Raw genomic sequence first — 21,489 nt, forward strand, 5'->3', positions numbered from 1 at the left:
CAGTTGTGTGTGTCACCATTAAATCAATGACATCATCTATACAGTGTTCACTAACCTGGAGCCTGGTGTATTGTCATCGCCCTGGTTACCATGTTAGGTATTGAGACAACAACGCTTTGAGAAGAAATCAGCTTATTGATTTCCGATTGCATCGTTTGGACTCACTGCCCAATTTATATATATATCCGAATCTTATAGCAAAAACATCGTCTTCACTCTGGCTTTGTCACCAGATCACTTGTGAACCTTTAAAATCTCGCTGCTACCAGACAACTGGGCAATAGGACGTGTGGTGCAGAATCCAGCTGAATGTTTTAGAACGACCTGAGTATGAAATGACATGTATTTATGTCATTACCTTTGCATTGAACATTTTTGATCGCCGTGTATTTGTATGCGTGCGTGTTATTCGCATAAGTCAAAAAGTATTAAACCGAATCGCATGAAATTTAGTGGGACGATTGGTTATTATCCTGGGACCATTTGATTAGATTTTGGGATCGATCGGGTCAAAGGTCAAGGTCAAGGTCATGAAAAGGTCAACATCTTATTTGAATCGCATGCAATTTGGTGGGATGATTGGTTATTATCCGGGGATCATTTGATTAGATTTTGGGATTGATCGGGTCAAAGGTCAAGGTCATGGAAAGGTCAACATCTTATTTTTACCATAGCGCGATCAATTTCTATCCAATTGGCATGCAACTAATGCCAACATGTTCATAATTCAATGCCCAATCTTGTGATATGCGAAAGTATGCGCTCTACCGAGTGCCCGTTCTAGTTTCATACTGAAAATTTGGATATTTTGGAGATTTCTTGGCAGTTCGAGGTTAGGGACGCACTTCTTCAGTGGGAACCTTCAGCACGTCAACAGTAAAACACATCTTCAATTCAGCTTGTGTTAGGATTCAGACGTCTTTGAAGGGGATTTACATACGGAAAGTTCATTTTATAACTAAACTCATTCAAACTAAACTCATTTGTGTAATCATTTGACGGATGAGCGAGTGTCTTGCTGGGGGGTTCGACCCTGCGTCCTTTACGTCCAGCATGGGTTGTGTGTTTGGTGTGTTTTGGGGGAGGAGAGGCTGACTGGCCGACAGCTAATATATCATAATATAAGATCCAAAGAATCCATCTTGTAAAACTCCTCCGGGGCCGTGAAGGTCCTTCAGCTTCTCCTGAAGGCCGGAGGCAGAGAGGCTCCAGAGGGAACATCACAGGAAGAGGTTGCTCCAGAGATATTCTGCAGTTTTACACATTTCATCTATTATTTATCAAAGAGAATTATTTACAAAACAAAGTGAAGCAATAAAGCAGAAACCGACAAGCTGATAAAACCCACACAAGATTCCAGTTGTAAAGAACATCCCGTAGTGGCAGTAATGCAGCATTTAAACGCAAACGAGAAGAATTAGCTTGTTAGCTAGATAACTACACAGACGCTAAATAAGTATGCATTTCATGTTTCATCTATCACACTCTGTCACAGCGGAGGGAAAGCACGTTAATATGACCAGACAGGTGACTGTCCGGCTCGTTTTCTGTCCCCAGTACAGCAGGAAAGCATCGTAGAATTAGCTAGCAAGCTAACTAACTAGCTAACTACACAGACGCTAAATAAGTATGCATTTTATGTTTCATCTATCACACTCTGTCACAGAGAGGGGAGAGAATGTTTGATATGGCCAGACAGGCGACTGTCCGGCTCATTTTCTGTCCCCAGTACAGGATGAAAGCATCGTGGAATTAGCTAGCGAGCTAACTTGCGAGCTAACTAGCTAGCTGCAGCTGCAGCTTCACATGATGCAACTTTCTTGCAGACTGACCCGTCTCGCTCGGCGTTGGCTTTTAACAAAGAGACAGAAACCCAACCAGAACACACCTTACTCCTCGTCTTTATCCCCGGGGATAATTTTTGAGGTTGGTAATCAATTAAAAGACAAAAGACAATATATTATCTCGACACACCTGTGCATCTGCAAAGACGTCAGTCAAGATGACCGTCATTCTTGAGCCATTTTTCTTTTGCTATTCTTAAAGGGTGCAGCTAGGTAGTTCATATTCATCTCTAATTGGTCTAATTGTTTCTTCAGCTAGGAATACAGTCAATGAGCAAAACACAAGATGTATAGTGATCAATTATTTCGGAAGCAAACTACTTCACAGTCATTTTAAAAGGAGCCAGTTAAACAGATTTTTTTAGCTGCAAATGGTGGTTTATTATAATGATTTTCCCAATTTCTAAATTAAATTGAATGAATCACTGTATGAATGAATGAATTTGTATTCTGGATCATATCAACATGTCACACACCTGCTGTCAGGTTAGTGCAACAACATTTAATAGAAGGTATAACCATCAACAGACGCTTGACAGGCGTCAAAGGGGGAATTTGACCATTGATGGAGGGATCAAAAAAAGGTATTTTTCTCCCTCAGGCTAAAATGTTACAGATGGATTCTGTGAGGATTTCATCACCTGTAGTTTTCATATAATTATGCACTTATTGCTCGTTAAGTGTATTTTTGACAGCTCAAAAAAATCCCTTTGAAACGGCTAAACGTTCCCACTGGTGTCTGCTTCATTCGGTAATGTGTGAGGACAGGACTGAAAGCTGCATGCTGTCTGCATGAGTGAGGGTCTTGTCGGTGTGCAGCGCTCTTCAGGCAGGATTGTGGATTGAGGGCCTCTCATCTGCACCCAGAGGGGACGGGTCCAGCTCTGTTTCAGTTTGCATGTGTGCCGATGCAGATGTCTCATTTCTCTCCCTGTGTTTCGTCAGATGAAGTGAACTCAAGTTAATCTAACCAACCAGTGAAAGAGCTTGAAGAGCAACATGTCAACAGGGAGAAGAACAAACCCGTTATTAGTGTTTTGGGTAAAGGGAAGCGTCAGAAACACACCAAAGGCCAAAACTGCCCCTAAGGAATATAATGTTGCCCCTGATGTCACCAGGAGAGGCAAGAAATGCCCCCAAAATGTCCTCTAATAATTATGATAAATTAAGAGTGTTTTGTTTTTGTTCTTTGTTGTGTGTGTTCTATTTGTACAGCCTGTACTATGTAGGTACACAACAAATATTATACAAAAAGAAGTAAGATATAATTGTTAATAGTTGTTTTAAAAAACATGAAATAACAACAAAGAAATAAGAATACAATTGAATTTGATTGTCTGATTTAGGTTTTTTGTTCAAAAAAATCTAAGAAAACACTTTGAATTTGTAGTCAACTGCCTAATATTCTTATTATTGCCATTATTATGACAATTGCTCATATCCTGTAAGCCTAAATAATTATATTTATTATTTTTTAACAGCTGCACGGTGGTGTAGTGGCTAGCACTGTCGCCTCACAGCAAGAGGGCCGTGGGTTCAATTCCCGGTCAAGGCGGTCCTTCTGTGTGGAGTTTGCATGTTCTCCCCGTGGCAGCGTGGGTTCCCTCCGGGTTCTCCGGCTTCCTCCCACAGTCCAAAGACATGCAGTCAGGTTAATTGATCTCTAAATTGCCCATAGGTGTGAATGTGAGAGTGAATGGTTGTCTGTCTGTATATGTGCCCTCGATGGACTGGCGGCCTGTCCAGGGTGTCCCCCGCCTTCGCCCTATGTCAGCTGGGATCGGCTCCAGCGCCCCCGCGACCCTAATGAGGATAAGCGGTATTGATAATGGATGGATGGATTTTTTTAACAAAGGTTCAATGTTATTTCACAAGTTTTAAAAAGTCACCCCAATTTTTTTTTAAATGCTTCTGGATTTCAGTCAGTGGGGAGAAAACTGCCCCCTCAAAAATATGAAAATGTCCTATACTGAGTGAACTCAAATTAGTGTCTGAGCGTGCAGAGCATCATGTTAACAGGGAGAAAAACGAACCCGTTATTCGTGTTTTGAGAAGAGGTTTCGAGTCATGGTGCCGCCATTACTTCTGGAAAACAAATGTCACTGGAGAGATTCCCGATGAACGATGTGAGGAGGAATCTGTCGGCTGTGATCCAGTTTGCTCTCCACAAATAATTGAAGGCCGTATAGTGTACTTTCTGACAGAAGCATGGTTTATGAGCTCGGTTCAGACGGAGCAGCACCGCCTCCTCCTCTCCTCCTCCTCCTCCTCCTCTTCTTCTTCTCCTCCTCGGACAGCACTTCCATCGCAGTGTGTTTTAATGAAGAAACCCACAATCTCATGACACTGGGACATCAGTTTGAGATGCTCCACACGTCTCCCGAGCTGCTGTGTGATGGTCAAGATGTCTCCTCTGCTTCTGTTGCTCGTAGTTTGTGTATTTTATATCACATGTAATTCTGGGTTTGGGCTTAAGTATGTAATGGAGTCACTCTTGAAATGCTTTAAAATATAATATGCACACTGACAATCATTCCACGTTGCAGTGATGTAGCACCACGCCTGTACGCTGTGTGAAGAGTGAGGGATGTCCACCTGAGAATGAAGTCTCTGTGTGTGTGTGTGTGGTCACCTGAGCTTCTTTCCACTTTGTTAACATAGAGATGATTTTAGTGCATGTTGATGCACGTGCGCGTGCCCCACTGGTTGATATGCCAGCCGCTCTGCTCTCATATGGGCTCAGCTGATAACATTGTGCCGACACACAGAAGCGTCGGTTCTCCCTCGAGTCGACGCCGTCCGCTCTGCCAGAGCTTCTGTGAGCATGATAAGCTGTGAGCCGCTTCCCCATGTTTTGTTGCTGCCTGAATTATTTATATATATATAAATATAAAAAATTATATATAAATATATTTATATATATTTTTAAATATTTATAAATATAAGTATATTTCTATATATATATTTTTGATATTTATATATTATATATATACAGGACTGTCTCAGAAAATTAGAATATTGTGATAAAGTTCTTTATTTTCTGTAATGCAATTTAAAAAACAAAAATGTCATGCATTCTGGATTCATTACAAATCAACTGAAATATTGCAAGCCTTTTATTTTTTTAAATATTGCTGATTATGGCTTACAGCTTAAGAAAACTCTAAAATCCTATCTCATAAAATTTTAATATTTCCTCAGACCAAGTAAAAAAAAAGATTTATAACAGCTGAGTGTTTGTCAAGGCTCAGGAAACCCTTGCAGGTGTTTCGAGTTAATTAGACAATTCAAGTGATTTGTTTAATACCCTAATAGTATACTTTTTCATGATATTCTAATATTTAGATTTAGGATATTTGAGTTTTCTTAAGCTGTAAACCATAATCAGCAATAAATCAGAATAAAAGGCTTGCAATATTTCAGTTGATTTGTAATGAATCCAGAATGCATGACATTTTTGTTTTTTTAATTGCATTACAGAAAATAAAGAACTTCATCACAATATTCTAATTTTCTGAGACAGTCCTGTATATATTTAGATATGTATATATATATATTTTATAAATATATTTCTATATATATGTAATTTACATATATATTTCTATATATATATAATAAATATATGTATTTATATATATATTAATATATTTATATTTACATTAATATATTTATATATATTATAAACATATGTATTTATATATATATAAATACATATATTTATAATATATACTGTATATATAAATATTGGAAAATGTTTTACATACATGTCCACAATTAGGGAGATGAGATGCTCGTCCACTAAAAGCACTACACACACACACACACACACACACACACACACACACACAAGTGTACACGTGAACTGTTGGTGGGTATGATGCATTGTGGGTAATGTGTCAGCAGGAGAAATAAAAGGTTGAGGACATATCTGGTTCCGCTGCATTGATTTTGGTAAACTAGTGCATAGTAAACTGGTGGAGTACTCCTTTAATAAATCCTACTCGTTTCCTTACTTCCTTTCCTCCCTTCTTCTTGTTCCTCATCCTGTCTTCCCAGAGGCATGTCTGGTGCCTCGAGGCTGAATGTGGGAGATATCTTTTGTTCTCTCTGTGCCACCTGGTGGAGAAACTTCATAAAGCTTATTCAGCTCAACGGCTCACATTTCTTCCCTTTTGCTCAGATGTTCATTCAGTGTGGCGATCCAGCGGTGTGACCTCTCACCTTTGACCTCTACACCCTTCAAACACTCTTCTGATGTAAGTCATTCATTCTGTCTGTGTGTGTGTGTGTGTGTGTGTGTGAGAGAGTGTCTGTCTGTCTGTCTGATCTATGATATTTATTATAAATAACCCTGAAACTGTATTTCTCTGCTTTCAGGTGTTAAGCAACTTTGCTGAACGTGAGTATAAAAACAATAAACACAACCAGGTTTTTATAAAACTTATATAAATACATGGGAAAAAAATATTATTTTTCCCTTATGTATATATATATATATATAAATCCTGTTGTATTATTCTTCTAAATTTAATTATCATTATAACAGTGAATTAAATTTAGAATAATAATTAATAATAAAACATATTTATATATATATATATGAAGCTTGTATTATTATTATAAATATAACTTATATATATATATATATGTATCTATATTTATATATATGTTGTATTATTCTTCTAAATTTAATTATCATTATCACAGTAAATGAAATTTAGAATAATAATACAATATATAAAGGTTGTATTATTATTCTAAATATAACTTACTGTTTATTTATATATATATATATATATATAAATAAACAGTACATTTATATATTCAGTCTCTATTATTTATCATAATGCAGACTTATACACTGTTCATGTTTTCTAATTCTCCCTGGATAGTTACAGAATGACATTTTGAGTAATGTACTCTGTGTTTACTTTGATTTTATTAAACGTGATGAAGCTCTCGTTGATGATGTCACTTCCTGTTTCAGAGTTTGATGGAGAGCTGGTCGGATGACAGCTGGAACTGTCGTCATAACCGGGGGAATACTGGCCACAGTGATACTGCTGGGTATCATCGCTGTGCTCTGTTACTGCAGACTCCAGGTACTTGGTTATATATATATTCATATATATATATATATATATTTTATTTAAATATATTTATAAATATATATAGAGAAATAAATATATATACAGGACTGTCTCAGAAAATTAGAATATTGTGATAAAGTTCTTTATTTTCTGTAATGCAATTAAAAAAACAAAAATGTCATGCATTCTGGATTCATTACAAATCAACTGAAATATTGCAAGCCTTTTTTTTTTTAATATTGCTGATTATGGCTTACAGCTTAAGAAAACTCTAAAATCCTATCTCATAAAATTTTAATATTTCCTCAGACCAAGTAAAAAAAAGATTTATAACAGCTGAGTGTTTGTCAAGGCTCAGGAAACCCTTGCAGGTGTTTCGAGTTAATTAGACAATTCAAGTGATTTGTTTAATACCCTACTAGTATACTTTTTCATGATATTCTAATATTTAGAGATAGGATATTTGAGTTTTCTTAAGCTGTAAGCCATAATCAGCAATAAATCAGAATAAAAGGCTTGCAATATTTCAGTTGATTTGTAATGAATCCAGAATGCATGACATTTTTGTTTTTTTAATTGCATTACAGAAAATAAAGAACTTCATCACAATATTCTAATTTTCTGAGACAGTCCTGTATATATATGTATTCATATATTTATTTATATACACCATTTCTGGTTCCACAAAGAACCTTTCAAACCAGGGTTTCCTAAAGAACCATGTCCTTAAATAGTTCTTCAAAGAACCTTTAAAGCTGTCTCATAGAACCTTCAAAACATGGTTCTTTAAGGCACCATTTCTGGTTATTTAAAGAACCTTTCAAACCAGGGTTCTCTAAAGAACCATTTCCTTAAAGTGTTCTTCAAAGAACCTATAAAGGTGTCTCAAAGAACCTTCAAAAAAGGGTTCTTAAGGCATCATTTCTGGTTCCTCAAAGAACCTTTCAAACCAGGGTTCTCTAAAGAACCATTTCCTTAAGGAGTTCTTCAAAGAACCTCTAAAGGTGTCTCAAACGAAGGAATGGTTCTTCCTCGTAGAACCACAAAGCCTTTAAAGAACCCGTTCAGAACCCGAGTGTCTCTGCCTGCAGTACTACTGCTGCTCGAAGAATGGGTCTGACAGCGGCTCCGTGTGTCAGCGGCACTTCGCCGGCAGCGCCTCCGGCCTGGACGGCTCGGTCGTCACGCCGCTGTCCGTGTCCCCGCCGCCGCCGGGGAGGAGGAGGAGGAGGAGGAGGAGCCCGGTTCCCCCGACCCCACCAAGCCCAGCGGGGGGCCGCGGAGCTACTGCCCCTCCTGCTCGCCCTACGACTCGCCCTTCTACGTCCGCACCACGGATGAGTTGCGCAACGGCGGCGAGCGCGTCACCTACATGCCCACGCACTACGAGAACCGGGCGCTGGCCACGCCCCTGCCCGGCGTGCGGGGCCCCCTGCTGAGGGACGCCCGGCGGGGCCGCCCCCCCGACTTCTACATCAACACCCGGGCCATCAGCACCGAGGTGTGACCACTCCTAGAATTACATCACACACACACACACGCGCGCGCACACACACACACACACGCGCACACACACACACGTGTCCTTTTGACACACACACACACACACACATATTGACAAGTGTCCTTTTGACACACATACACACACACTAGTATTTACATGTGTCTTTTTGACACACATACACACACACTAGTATTCACATGTGTCTTTTTGACACACACACACACACACACACACACACACAAGAGGTCATCACATGTTATCACATTTATTTCGGGTTCGGGGGATCGGCCCCTCCTCACTTTACTCCCTCACATTTTAAGTTTTGACGTTGACCAAAATAATAATTCTGTAATTTACGGTAGATAAAACTAGTTTTCCTGTAAAAAAAAAAAAAAAAAGTCTCTTCGTGCTCCCACATGAAGGGCGTGGTTATAAACTTGTTGACTGTTATGTGTATTTACTGACCGAGGGCTATCTGACACCACGATGACGTCCCTCTGCTGCACCTCTTCCTCACTGAGGATGATGAAGAACGTAGTTTATATGAAGCGACTTCTCGAGAAGAAGACTGACATGAATTCGAAGAAGTTACATGAAGGAGAAGTCAACGACCTCTCTGCAGCTGGAGTTCCAGTGGAGGAGGAGGAGGAGGAGGAGGAGGAAGACTGCTCGGCTGTCTTGGTTGGATATTACATATTGGAGCACGGTGGAGAGATGAGACCTGGAGACGTTCTAGTTGATGAAACTGGATCGGGGGATGCGGTCGTTCTCTCGGGTTGCCAGATCCAAACTGATCCCCCACTTCCTCCCCTGAGGAGTGAGCCTGTGATCAAGCGAGGAGGCGGAGCCACGAGGAGCTCGAGACAGACGTCTGATGAAGAAGAAGAGATGAACCCTTGTGTACGCACTCTTCTTCTTCTTCTTCTTCTTCTTCTTCTTCTTCTTCTTCTTCTCCTCCTCCACCTCCTCCTTCCTCCTCCTCTTCTTCCTCTTCTTCTTCTTCTTCTTCTCCTCCTCCACCTCCTCCTTCCTCCTCCACTTCTTCCTCTTCTTCTTCTCCTCCTCCTCCTCCCTCCTCCTCTTCCTCTCCCTCCTCCTCCTCCTACTCCACCTATACTCCTCTCCCTCCTCCTCCTCCTCCTACTCCACCTATACTCCTCTCCCTCCTCCCCCTTTACCTCCTCCTCCTCTCCCTCTTCCTTCTCTCCCTCCTCCTCCTCCTCCTCCTCTCCATCCTCCTCCTTCACATATACTCCTCTCCCTTCTCCTCCTCCTCTCCCTTCTCCTCCTCCTCTTCCTCCACCTCCTCCTCCTCTTCCTCTCCCTCCTCCTCCTACTCCACCTATACTCCTCTCCCTCCTCCCCCTTTACCTCCTCCTCCTCTCCCTCCTCCTCCTCTCCATCCTCCTCCTTCACCTATACTCCTCTTCCTCCTCTCCCTTCTCCTCCTCCTCCTCTCCCTCCTCCTTCTCCTCTCCATCCTCCTCCTTCACCTATACTCCTCTTCCTCCTCCTCCTCTCCTCTTCCTCCTCCTCCTCTCCCTCCTCCACCTATACGCCTCTTCCTCCTCTACCTCCTCCTTCTCTCCCTCCTCCTCTTCCTCCTCCTTTTCTCCATCCTCCTCCACCTATACTCCTCTTCCTCCTCCTGCTCCTCCTCTCCCTCCTCCTCCTCCTCCTCCACCCTCCTCTACTACTCTCAGATTGAATCTTTGAAATGATAATACTGAAGTTATTTCTTTGTGTTTTCTGTTTTCTTATTGTGAGGAAGTTTTAAAACACATTTAATGTGATTAAAAACGTTCCACATTTTATACACAACACGTTCCCAGCGCGTCTTAGACTAATATTTATTGTGATATTTGTATTTATATTTACGTGCAAAGCGAGAGAGCTTGACGACCTGCATGGTGTGATAACATTGGCCGAGTATTATCATTCAAGCATTAAACAACATTATAATTAATTGATCAGCAGCTACCTCACTTATTACTAAATTACTTTTTTAAAAGGTTAAGTAGACGCCAACTGCAGTGCCATTACACTTTATATATTAAAACTCCTTTAGACCATTTTACACCAGAATTGTGTTGTTTTCTTCTTCTATGGATACATTTAAAGCGGCAAATAAATGTACGAAGGCCTTGCAAAATGAAAGTTCATCACTCAAGGTATATATGGATATATATATATATATATAATATGGTCATACATGTTTATAATCTCTGTTCAGGATTATGTGAAATAAAAAGCAGTGTTTCTCCAAGTTGTTGTCCACAAATAAGGACACATAGTCATTCATTTATTTATTTAGGCATCTTATTAACTATATATTGTATTACTTACACCCCCGTTACCTGTGAAAACAGAGGAAAAAAAGATTTTAAGAAATGTGGTTAAAACACATATTGTACACGACAAATACAGAAACAGTCATATTTGACAGTTAACTTTTGAATTAAAGATTTGTAACTGCTTGAAATGCTTAATTGTGTAATGATTGATACAATTACACACACACACACACACACACACACACACAGTATGCCTATTCAATTACTATTAATATAATAAAAAATATATTTCCAACTCACAGACCACTCCAGTGGCAGCGTGCACTTTGACCTTCCTCTAATAATTATCACGAGGCAAACGACTACTTTCTAAAATAGAAAGCATTCCTTTGTGCATAAATTATTTTAATATTTGCCAATTTGATTATCCAACAAGCAGGGTGAAGCATTTTAAAAGTATGCTACGGATAGTATCGTATCGTAACATCCTGATTCCGACGTCGAAATCATCTGAGAATCATCATAGAAGACACTGCACCTACAGCGCATGCGCGTGTAATCACGCTCACATTCCAAACCGGAAGGCGTGTCGCTGAACTCCCCGTGTGATTCATCTTCTTAAACATAGACGATCTTCGCCGCAACTCCTCTGACAGCTAACCGACTCTTCTTCGCTCTCAACAAGTAAGTTGACAGCTCTCTCTTCTTCACACGCACACGCGTCGTTGGTTTTCGGTGTCACATGTACGCGCGCCGAGGGGCGCGAGCGTTGTTTTCCTTCCACTTTCCCGTCATCTTCCCCCCGGAGTCGGGCGGGGTGTCGCTGAGCGAGCTCCTCCACATAGTGGTCCAACTGTTTTGGACTTCGTGCTAGTTAGCGTTAGCCGCATTTAGCTTCAGGTCGCAGCAGGTCTAGCCTCGGCTCACTTCCTCTTTCGCCTGCTTTCACCTGCGCTGGAAGTCACCTGTGCTCCTTGTGTCCAGAGCTGCTCGTGTCTCATGTTTATTTATGTCGTCACGTTGGTATGAAATAGCTGTGGAGACTTAAACGGACATGTTAGCTTGCCACTAGCTAATCCTGCCTTGAGTGCCTTTACCTCTGTGTGTTGTTGTTGTTGTTGTTGTTTATATTGACACCCCGCTGTGAGATGAGTCTGTTGTATACCTGGTCATGAACCTTCCTGCACGTCCGTGTTGTGACGGTGCCCCCGTGGAGGATGCTGTGAGCCTGCGAGCTCCATCCAGGCCTGCAGACACGACTGAGGGCAGCAGTGCTGGAGTCACGAGACTCATGTCCCCCAATATCGTGTCTAATTGGGTTTGGAACCACACGTCCATGATATAGAGACACTGACAGCTGGGTTAAGCAGATGATACACGTGTACATGTATTATTAGTCACAATAGAACATTTACACGCAGAAATAGTGTTTATTTCAGACTCACAAGGCTTTTGTTTTACATATTTATTTTAATCCAGACTCATGAGTCCATGAAGCAACTAATACAACGACAATATAAACAATACAGGAACACGGGTACAATCACTGCAGTTAAAAAGTCACTTGTGGTAAAAAAAAAATTTTTTTAAAAAAATACCTCTTATCACTGCGTTGGCTCCGTTAAAGCTTTTATAATTATGTAATTTAATCGACATTTATGTTTATATATAGAATTCCTCTCCACTGAGATTTAGTCGCCTGGAGGGCTTACGAGTAGAAACACGTGTATGAAGTGTGTCATTAAACTCACAGCAGAACCAAACACACACGAGGACACATGAGCTCCACCATGTTGTGTTATGATAAAGTCCCCGTTGTTAATGTGTGTAACTACACATGTTGTATTGTTATGATAAAGTCCCTGTTGTTAATGTGTGTAACTACACATGTATTGTTATGATAAAGTCCCCGTTGTTAATGTGTGTAACTACACATGTTGTATTGTTATGATAAAGTCCCCGTTGTTAATGTGTGTAACTACACATGTTGTATTGTTATGATAAAGTCCCCGTTGTTAATGTGTGTAACTACACATGTTGTATTGTTATGATAAAGTCCCGTTGTTAATGTGTGTAACTACACATGTTGTATTGTTATGATAAAGTCCCGTTGTTAATGTGTGTAACTACACATGTTGTATTGTTATGATAAAGTCCCTGTTGTTAATGTGTGTAACTACACATGTTGTATTGTTATGATAAAGTCCCCGTTGTTAATGTGTGTAACTACACATGTTGTATTGTTATGATAAAGTCCCCGTTGTTAATGTGTGTAACTACACATGTTGTATTGTTATGATAAAGTCCCCGTTGTTAATGTGTGTAACTACACATGTTGTATTGTTATGATAAAGTCCCTGTTGTTAATGTGTGTTACTACACATGTTGTATTGTTATGATAAAGTCCCCGTTGTTAATGTGTGTAACTACACATGTTGTATTGTTATGATAAAGTCCCCGTTGTTAATGTGTGTAACTACACATGTTGTATTATTATGATAAAGTCCTGTTGTTAATGTGTGTAACTACACATGTTGTATTGTTATGATAAAGTCCCCGTTGTTAATGTGTGTAACTACACATGTTGTATTGTTATGATAAAGTCCCCGTTGTTAATGTGTGTAACTACACATGTTGTATTGTTATGATAAAGTCCCCGTTGTTAATGTGTGTAACTACACATGTTGTATTGTTATGATAAAGTCCCCGTTGTTAATGTGTGTAACTACACATGTTGTATTGTTATGATAAAGTCCCCATTGTTAATGTGTGTAACTACACATGTTGTATTGTTATGATAAAGTCCCCGTTGTTAATGTGTGTAACTACACATGTTGTATTGTTATGATAAAGTCCCGTTGTTAATGTGTGTAACTACACATGTTGTATTGTTATGATAAAGTCCCGTTGTTAATGTGTGTACACATCCCCGTGTTAATGTGTGTAACTTGTATTGTTATGATAAAGTCCCATTGTTAATGTGTGTAACTACACATGTTGTCTTGTTATGATAAAGTTGTGTAACACATGTTGTATTGTTATGATAAAGTCCCCGTTGTTAATGTGTGTAACTACACATGTTGTCTTGTTATGATAAAGTCCCCGTTGTTAATGTGTGTTACTACACATGTTGTATTGTTATGATAAAGTCCCCGTTGTTAATGTGTGTAACTACACATGTTGTATTGTTATGATAAAGTCCCCATTGTTAATGTGTGTTACTACACATGTTGTCTTACGTTGTACATCCATCAGGTTGTTAGGTTGACTTCCACTTTTGATCTATTTTGCAAGTGCAGCTATGAAGTAATCCTGTTGAGTTGCACAATCTGCTTCTAGGTTGATATAAGCAACATTTATTTAACAGGTGTAGAGCTCCGATAAGTTAGATTGTGGATGTTTAAACACTAATGAACAGGTAGAGGCTGACAAGCGCCCGGCTCCAGGAACAATGGCCCTTTGTCTCGGTGGGGACAGTTTATCCAGAAGTGAAGTATCCGGCAGCCAGGGGACGAACCAGTAGAGCAGGAACTAATGAGCTGGTGATTTATCGTGGCTCCATTAGGAGTCCTGTGTTGCGTCGTCCTATTCATGATCGTGTAAGACAGGTTGTCATGACGACATGCTTCGTGATATACTTGAACTTGATTTTGGATGTGACGTGTAAATGTGTCACAATATTGTGTCGCCACCCGAGCCTCAAAGCAGGTTTCAGTCACAAAGGAGGACAGATCCTCTGGGGAGTCACCTGGCTCTACCTGGCTCTACCTGGCTCTACCTGGCTCTACCTGCATGGCTCTACCTGGCTCTACCTGGCTCTACCTGCATGACTCTACCTGCATGGCTCTACCTGCATGGCTCTACCTGCATGGCTCTACCTGCATGGCTCTACCTGCATGGCTCTACCTGCATGGCTCTACCTGCATTGCTCTACCTGCATGGCTCTACCTGCATGGCTCTACCTGCATTGCTCTACCTGCATGGCTCTACCTGCATGGCTCTACCTGGCTCATCTTTAGGACTGACTGTCAACCAAAAGAGACGCCAAAGAAAAGATGGCGGTCAAAAGGAAAAGTTTGCACCGGCCCTTTAAATGTTGATTTTTCGCCAACTGATGTTTTACATATACGTTTAAAAATATAAGGAAATGCAATGTGAACACACACACACACACAAACACCATTATTCACATGTGTCCCTTTGACTCACGTATACACACACACACACACACACACACACACAGCCTCAGACGAGGTTTCAGTCTCACGGGTCTCTCTGTGGGTCACCTGCTCTACCTGGTTCCTGTTCTCAGGAGTCACGCTGGACTAAATCCTCCATTAATTACAGACACAAACATGAAGAAATTATAGTTTCACCGTCTTCAGGAGTTCATTTAATCCCAACAACAAACACAACGGTGTTTTATTTTTTCTACCCAGAGACACATAAACAGGTTTTCCCACGTTGCCATGACGCTGTTCACGCTGAGTTACTTTATTATGATCATTATTATCATTCAGAGGGAACAGATGCAGTCGTTATGAGACGAGTTACACATGGAGTCTTTATTAACTTAACCTAAAGAGGCAACAAAGAAAAGATGGGGGGCAAAAGGAAAAGTTTGCACCGGCCCTTTAAGTTCACACACACACCAGTATTCATGTGTGTCCTTTTGACGCACACAAACACACCCACACACACCCTCACCCTCCCAGGTGAGATATGTCCGGTTATCCCGGTGCTCGGGGTGAGACACAGAGGGAGAGACACAGAGGGAGAGGGAGAGACACAGAGGGAGAGACACAGAGGGAGAGACACAGAGGGAGAGACACAGAGAGAGACACAGAGAGAGACACAGAGAGAGAGACACAGAGAGAGACACAGAGAGACACAGAGAGAGAGACACAGAGGGAGAGACACAGAGAGAGAGACACAGAGAGAGACACAGAGGGAGACACACAGAGGGAGAGACACAGAGGGAGAGACACAGAGAGAGAGACACAGAGAGAGACACACAGAGGGAGAGACACAGAGGGAGAGACACAGAGGGAGAGACACAGAGAGAGACACAGAGAGAGACACAGAGAGACACAGAGAGAGACAGAGACAGACACAGAGAGAGACACAGAGAGAGAGACAGAGAGACACAGAGAGAGACACAGAGAGAGACACAGAGGGAGAGACACAGAGGGAGAGACACAGAGGGAGAGACACAGAGAGAGAGACAGAGAGAGACACAGAGAGAGAGACACAGAGAGAGAGACACAGAGAGAGAGACACAGAGAGAGACACAGAGAGAGAGACACAGAGAGAGAGACACAGAGAGAGACACACAGAGAGAGAGACACAGAGAGAGACACAGAGGGAGAGACACAGAGAGAGAGACACAGAGAGAGAGAGGGAGAGACACAGAGAGAGAGACACAGAGGGAGAGACACAGAGGGAGAGACACAGAGGGAGAGACACAGAGGGAGAGACACAGAGAGAGACACAGAGGAGAGACACAGAGAGAGACACAGAGGGAGAGACACAGAGAGAGACACACAGAGAGAGACACAGAGAGAGACACAGAGAGAGAGACAGAGAGAGACACAGAGAGAGACACAGAGAGAGACACAGAGAGAGACACAGAGAGAGACACAGAGAGAGAGACACAGAGGGAGAGACACAGAGAGAGACACAGAGGGAGAGACAGAGAGAGAGACAGAGAGACAGAGAGAGAGACAGAGACAGAGGGTGTGTGTGTGTGTGTGTGTGTGTGTGTGTGTGTGTGTGTGTGTGTGTGTGTGTGTGTGTGTGTGTGTGTGTGTGTGTGTGTGTGTGTGTGTGTGTGTGTGTGTGTGTGTGTGTGTGTGTGTGTGTGTGTGTGTGTGTGTGTGTGTGTGTGTGTGTGTGTGTGTGTGACACGCCGTGCTCCCTGCTGGTATCGTTAACTCAACGATGACGGGTTACAATATCTTTGGCCTCCGGACTGACGAGACACGCCTACTTTTATGAGCCGGGTTAATGGCTCCTCCTCCTCTTCCTCCTCTCGCTGAGATGATCTTGTGACTGTTTCCGTGCGACGCCTCGATTGATAAATATAGATATATTTACTAAAATATAGATATAATTACAAAAAAATTATAGATATATTTGCAAATATATAGATATATTCACACATATTAATTGTTATAACATAAATAAATAAAAATATTAACACTTAGAACTTTTTATAATTCAAAATGATGTTTATTGATTAATTGTTGTGTGTACCTACCTAGTCCAGGCTGTACACACAGGACACACACAACACACAGCAACAACAAAACATTATTAAATTATCATAAATCTGGGGGCGTGTGTTGCCCCTCTAGTGATATCAGGGGCAACATTATATTTCTTAGGGGCAGTTTTTGCCCTTTGCCCCGGTGTGTTTCCGACGCTGCATGTAGTCTAAGTCTGTTTGCCTCCCACAGAGCTGGGCGGACCAGAACTCACGGGACCGGGACGGGGAGAGCGTTGACCCGGGTCTCCCCCAGCCAGCCATGGATGACCACCGCGCCGCCTCCCTTGGAAAAGTCAGCGGCTCCACCGAGTCCGTCGCCTCCGTTGCCACGGTCACCAGCGAGGAGTTTGTTCTGATCCAGTCCAGCGCCGCCGGGTCACCGCAGGGCTCCGAGGGCAAGCCCAGACTCAAGGTCAGAACCTGAGGGACTCAAACCCTGGACCCTCCACCTGGATGGGTCACGTGAAATTATTGTGTTTCAGAATTAACTAAAATAAATGTGAATATTATTATTAGTCAAAGACGATGTTAAGCCACTGATAAAATAATAGCATAAAGTACACATTTGCAATTAACTTTTATTTGTCAGGAACATTTAGGCATTGCAGTAGGAATAATAATAACAAATTATATATATATATTTATTATTATATATATATATATATATAATGATTTTATATTTATTATTATTATAGATTTATAATAATAATATATATAAGTATATATAATTATATATAGGTATATGTATAAGTATCATTATATATATCATAATAATTATATATATATACTTTTATACAAGTACTATTATATATGTATAATTATTATAATGTATTTATATATATATAATAATGTTATATATAATTAATATATATAATTATATATATGTATAATTATTATATATATATATTAATTGTATATTATTTATAATTCATTGGTCCAGGAAGCTCCTCTCTGTCTTCATATTTCTTTCCGTGTCTTTCTTTCTCCCCCTCTCTTCTCTGCCCTCCCCCTTAATGCTCTCCTTCCCTTTCTCTCAGATGTCTGTGAATGGCAGCGAGCAGCTGGAGAAGGCGATGGAGGAGATGCTGGACGACGATGACAACGAGGTGAAGGTGGAGAAGAGCAACGTGGAGAAGATGGAGAAGCACGAGGACTCGGAGGACCGAGTCCTGGAGCCCACACCTGCACCCTCAGGTCCACTCACAGTCCTGAGTCTCCATGTCGGCTTCTTTAGTTCTGCATGTGACGTAGTCGCCTGCATGTGACGTAGTCGCCTGCTCGTGACATCGTCTTCGCCTGCCTGCCGCTGCCCTCCAGACATGTGGTTTTACATCAGAGGATGAAGGCCGGCGTCTGAACTCGGTGACATTGACTCGTTCTGTAAATCAACGAGCGCTGAACAAACATGAGCGCAAACAACGACGTACTCACAGGGGTCAACGCTGCCCTGCTCAAAGGCAGGGGCAGGACGCTGGCACCACCAGGGCTACAATCCCTCTGCAAGGCTTTGGGGTTTAAATCCATAAGAGTGAAAACATCCTGTCAAACAACCAATGAAGGCGTGTCATAGCATGATGTCATCATCGTTAAACAAGCTGTACAGTCTAAAAACAGGAGAACAAGTTTATACATATGTGTATATTCTATATAAATTATATAATATATTATATACACATTAAATATATAATATAATTTATAATATCTTATATGTATTTATTATATATATATATATAATAAATATATACGTATATTATATAATGTATATATTATATAATATATTATATATACGATACATATATATATAATATATGTAGATTTTATATATATATATATATACATATTATCTAATATGTATAGACATGTATATTATGTATATATTATATATACATATAGATATTATATTATATATTCTATACACATTATATATATATTTATATATATCTATATATTAGCTTTATGCACGTCTCCCCGTGTGCACACACTTGGTTCTTCACGTCTTTACTCACTTTGTGTTTGAGTGCGGCGAGAGGAAGTGGTTAATAGCAGCCAGTCAGCAGTGGAAGTGCCTCTCATTGTTCTGCTTCCTGTTTGCAAAGTGAGAGAGTACGGAGGTCAAAGGTCATCTCAGAGAGACGTCCTCCTTCACCTCCTGCTCATCGTCTTCCTCTCCTCTTGAATCCTCTGGTCTGTGAGGACGTTCTCATGATGACAGATTCATGCTACACGGTGGTGTTGTAGATTTTCATTTTAATATTGTCTATTTAGTCGCATAGTAAAGCACTTAGATCTGCTTTATGATGACAAAAAATAGATATATTTGAAAAAAAATGATATATCTACAAAAAATATAGATATATTTTCCAAAAATATAGATATATTGGAAAAATCCAAAGTATAAATCCCCCCCCCCCCGGTCTTCATGCTGTGTGGTGAAAGCTGATGAATCCCTCCACCTCTCTGGTTTCTCCTCTGTGATGACCGCCACCTCTCTGGTTCTCCTCTGTGATGACCTCCACCTCTCTGGTTCTCCTCTGTGATGACCTCCACCTCTCTGGTTTCTCCTCTGTGATGACCTCCACCTCTCTGGTTCTCCTCTGTGATGACCTCCACCTCTCTGGTTCTCCTCTGTGATGACCTCCACCTCTCCGTTTTCTCCTCTGTGATGACCTTCACCTCTCTGGTTCTCCTCTGTGATGACCTCCACCTCTCTGTTTTCTCCTCTGGGATAACCTTCACCTCTCTGGTTTCTCCTCTGTGATGACCTCCACCTCTCTGGTTCTCCTCTGTGATGACCTCCACCTCTCTGGTTCTACTCTATGACCTCCACCTCTCTGGTTCTCCTCTGTGATGACCTCCACCTCTCTGGTTCTCCTCTGTGATGACCTTCACCTCTCTGGTTCTCCTCTGTGATGACCTCCACCTCTCTGGTTCTCCTCTGTGATGACCTTCACCTCTCTGGTTCTCCTCTGTGATGACCTCCACCTCTCTGGTTCTCCTCTGTGATGACCTCCACCTCTCTGGTTCTCCTCTGTGATGACCTCCACCTCTCTGGTTTCTCCTCTGTGACGACCTCCACCTCTCTGTTTTCTCCTCTGGGATGACCTTCACCTCTCTGGTTTCTCCTCTGTGATGACCTCCACCTCTCTGGTTCTCCTCTGTGATGACCTTCACCTCTCTGGTTCTCCTCTGTGATGACCTCCACCTCTCTGGTTCTCCTCTGTGATGACCTCCACCTCTCTGGTTCTCCTCTGTGATGACCTCCACCTCTCTGGTTCTCCTCTGTGATGACCTCCACCTCTCTGGTTTCTCCTCTGTGATGACCTCCACCTCTCTGGTTTCTCCTCTGTGATGACCTCTACCTCTCTGGTTCCTCTCTGTGATGACCTCCACCTCTCTGGTTTCTCCTCTGTGATGACCTCCACCTCTCTGGTTCTACTCTGTGATGACCTCCACCTCTCTGGTTCTCCTCTGTGATGACCTCCACCTCTCTGTTTTCTCCTCTGTGATGACCTCCACCTCTCTGGTTCTCCTCTGTGATGACCTCCACCTCTCTGGTTTCTCCTCTGTGATGACCTCCACCTCTCTGGTTCTCCTCTGTGATGACCTTCACCTCTCTGGTTCTCCTCTGTGATGACCTTCACCTCTCTGGTTTCTCCTCTGTGATGACCTCCACCTCTCTGGTTTCTCCTCTGTGATGACCTCCACCTCTCTGGTTCTCCTCTGTGATGACCTTCACCTCTCTGGTTTCTCCTCTGTGATGACCTCCACCTCTCTGGTTTCTCCTCTGTGATGACCTCCACCTCTGTGGTTCTCCTCTGTGATGACCTCCACCTCTCTGGTTTCTCCTCTGTGATGACCTCCACCTCTCTGGTTCTCCTCTGTGATGACCTCCACCTCTCTGTTTTCTCCTCTGTGATGACCTCCACCTCTCTGGTTCTCCTCTGTGATGACCTCCACCTCTCTGTTTTCTCCTCTGTGATGACCTCCACCTCTCTGGTTTCTCCTCTGTGATGACGTCCCTCCGTGTCTCCGTGTCCTCAGACTGCTGCCCCCCCGCGCTGGAGGAGGACAGCGTCCAGTTCAACAAGCTGTCCTACCTGGGCTGCACCTGGGTGAAGGCGCCGCGCAGCGAGGCCGAGGCCCAGCGGGCGATGGTCACCCTGAGGGCCGAGAGTGCCGTGCCCGTCCCCGTCACGCTGCACGTGCCCTGTGGCCCCGACGGCTCCGTCAGGTCAGACGCCTCCTCCTCTTGTTCTTCTTCTTCGTATTCTCCTTCTTTCTCTTGTTCTTTGTTTTCTTCTGCTTTGTCTTTGTCTTCGTCTTCTTGTCCTTGTTATTCTTCTTCTTCTACTTCTTCTTCATCGTCTTCCACCTCGGTCTCTTTCATCGTATCTCATGGCTTCATGATGAGCTCCTTGAAGTCTCTAAGGCTTGTTTATTGTGCAGTGTAACTGCACCAGGTGTTCTATATAGAGAGTCCAGTCGGCTG

At 42.0% G+C, this 21,489-nt stretch overlaps 2 protein-coding genes across 2 annotated transcripts in view; both read left to right on the top strand.

Moving 5' to 3' along the window:
• The first annotated feature begins 5,945 nt into the window (after positions 1-5,945).
• On the top strand, positions 5,946-8,471 carry fam163ab (family with sequence similarity 163 member Ab). Its single transcript, XM_056415288.1, is given in 5 exon segments — positions 5,946-6,100; positions 6,222-6,243; positions 6,832-6,946; positions 8,026-8,142; positions 8,145-8,471. Coding segments are annotated over 3 exon segments (507 nt in total). The 5' UTR covers positions 5,946-6,100; positions 6,222-6,243; positions 6,832-6,853; the 3' UTR covers positions 8,442-8,471.
• Positions 8,472-11,330: 2,859 nt separating this feature from the next.
• Positions 11,331-21,489, top strand: part of rabgap1l (RAB GTPase activating protein 1-like) — a 75,964-nt gene continuing 65,805 nt past the window's right edge. The window contains exons 1-4 of the mRNA XM_056413824.1: positions 11,331-11,416; positions 17,191-17,412; positions 18,038-18,194; positions 21,042-21,231. Coding sequence (XP_056269799.1) covers positions 17,260-17,412; positions 18,038-18,194; positions 21,042-21,231 — 500 coding nt within the window. The 5' untranslated portion in view covers positions 11,331-11,416; positions 17,191-17,259. The remainder of the gene's footprint in view (positions 11,417-17,190; positions 17,413-18,037; positions 18,195-21,041; positions 21,232-21,489) is intronic.

The sequence above is a fragment of the Pseudoliparis swirei genome, chromosome 5 (genome assembly GCF_029220125.1).
Source record: "Pseudoliparis swirei isolate HS2019 ecotype Mariana Trench chromosome 5, NWPU_hadal_v1, whole genome shotgun sequence".
Lineage (NCBI taxonomy): Eukaryota > Metazoa > Chordata > Actinopteri > Perciformes > Liparidae > Pseudoliparis > Pseudoliparis swirei.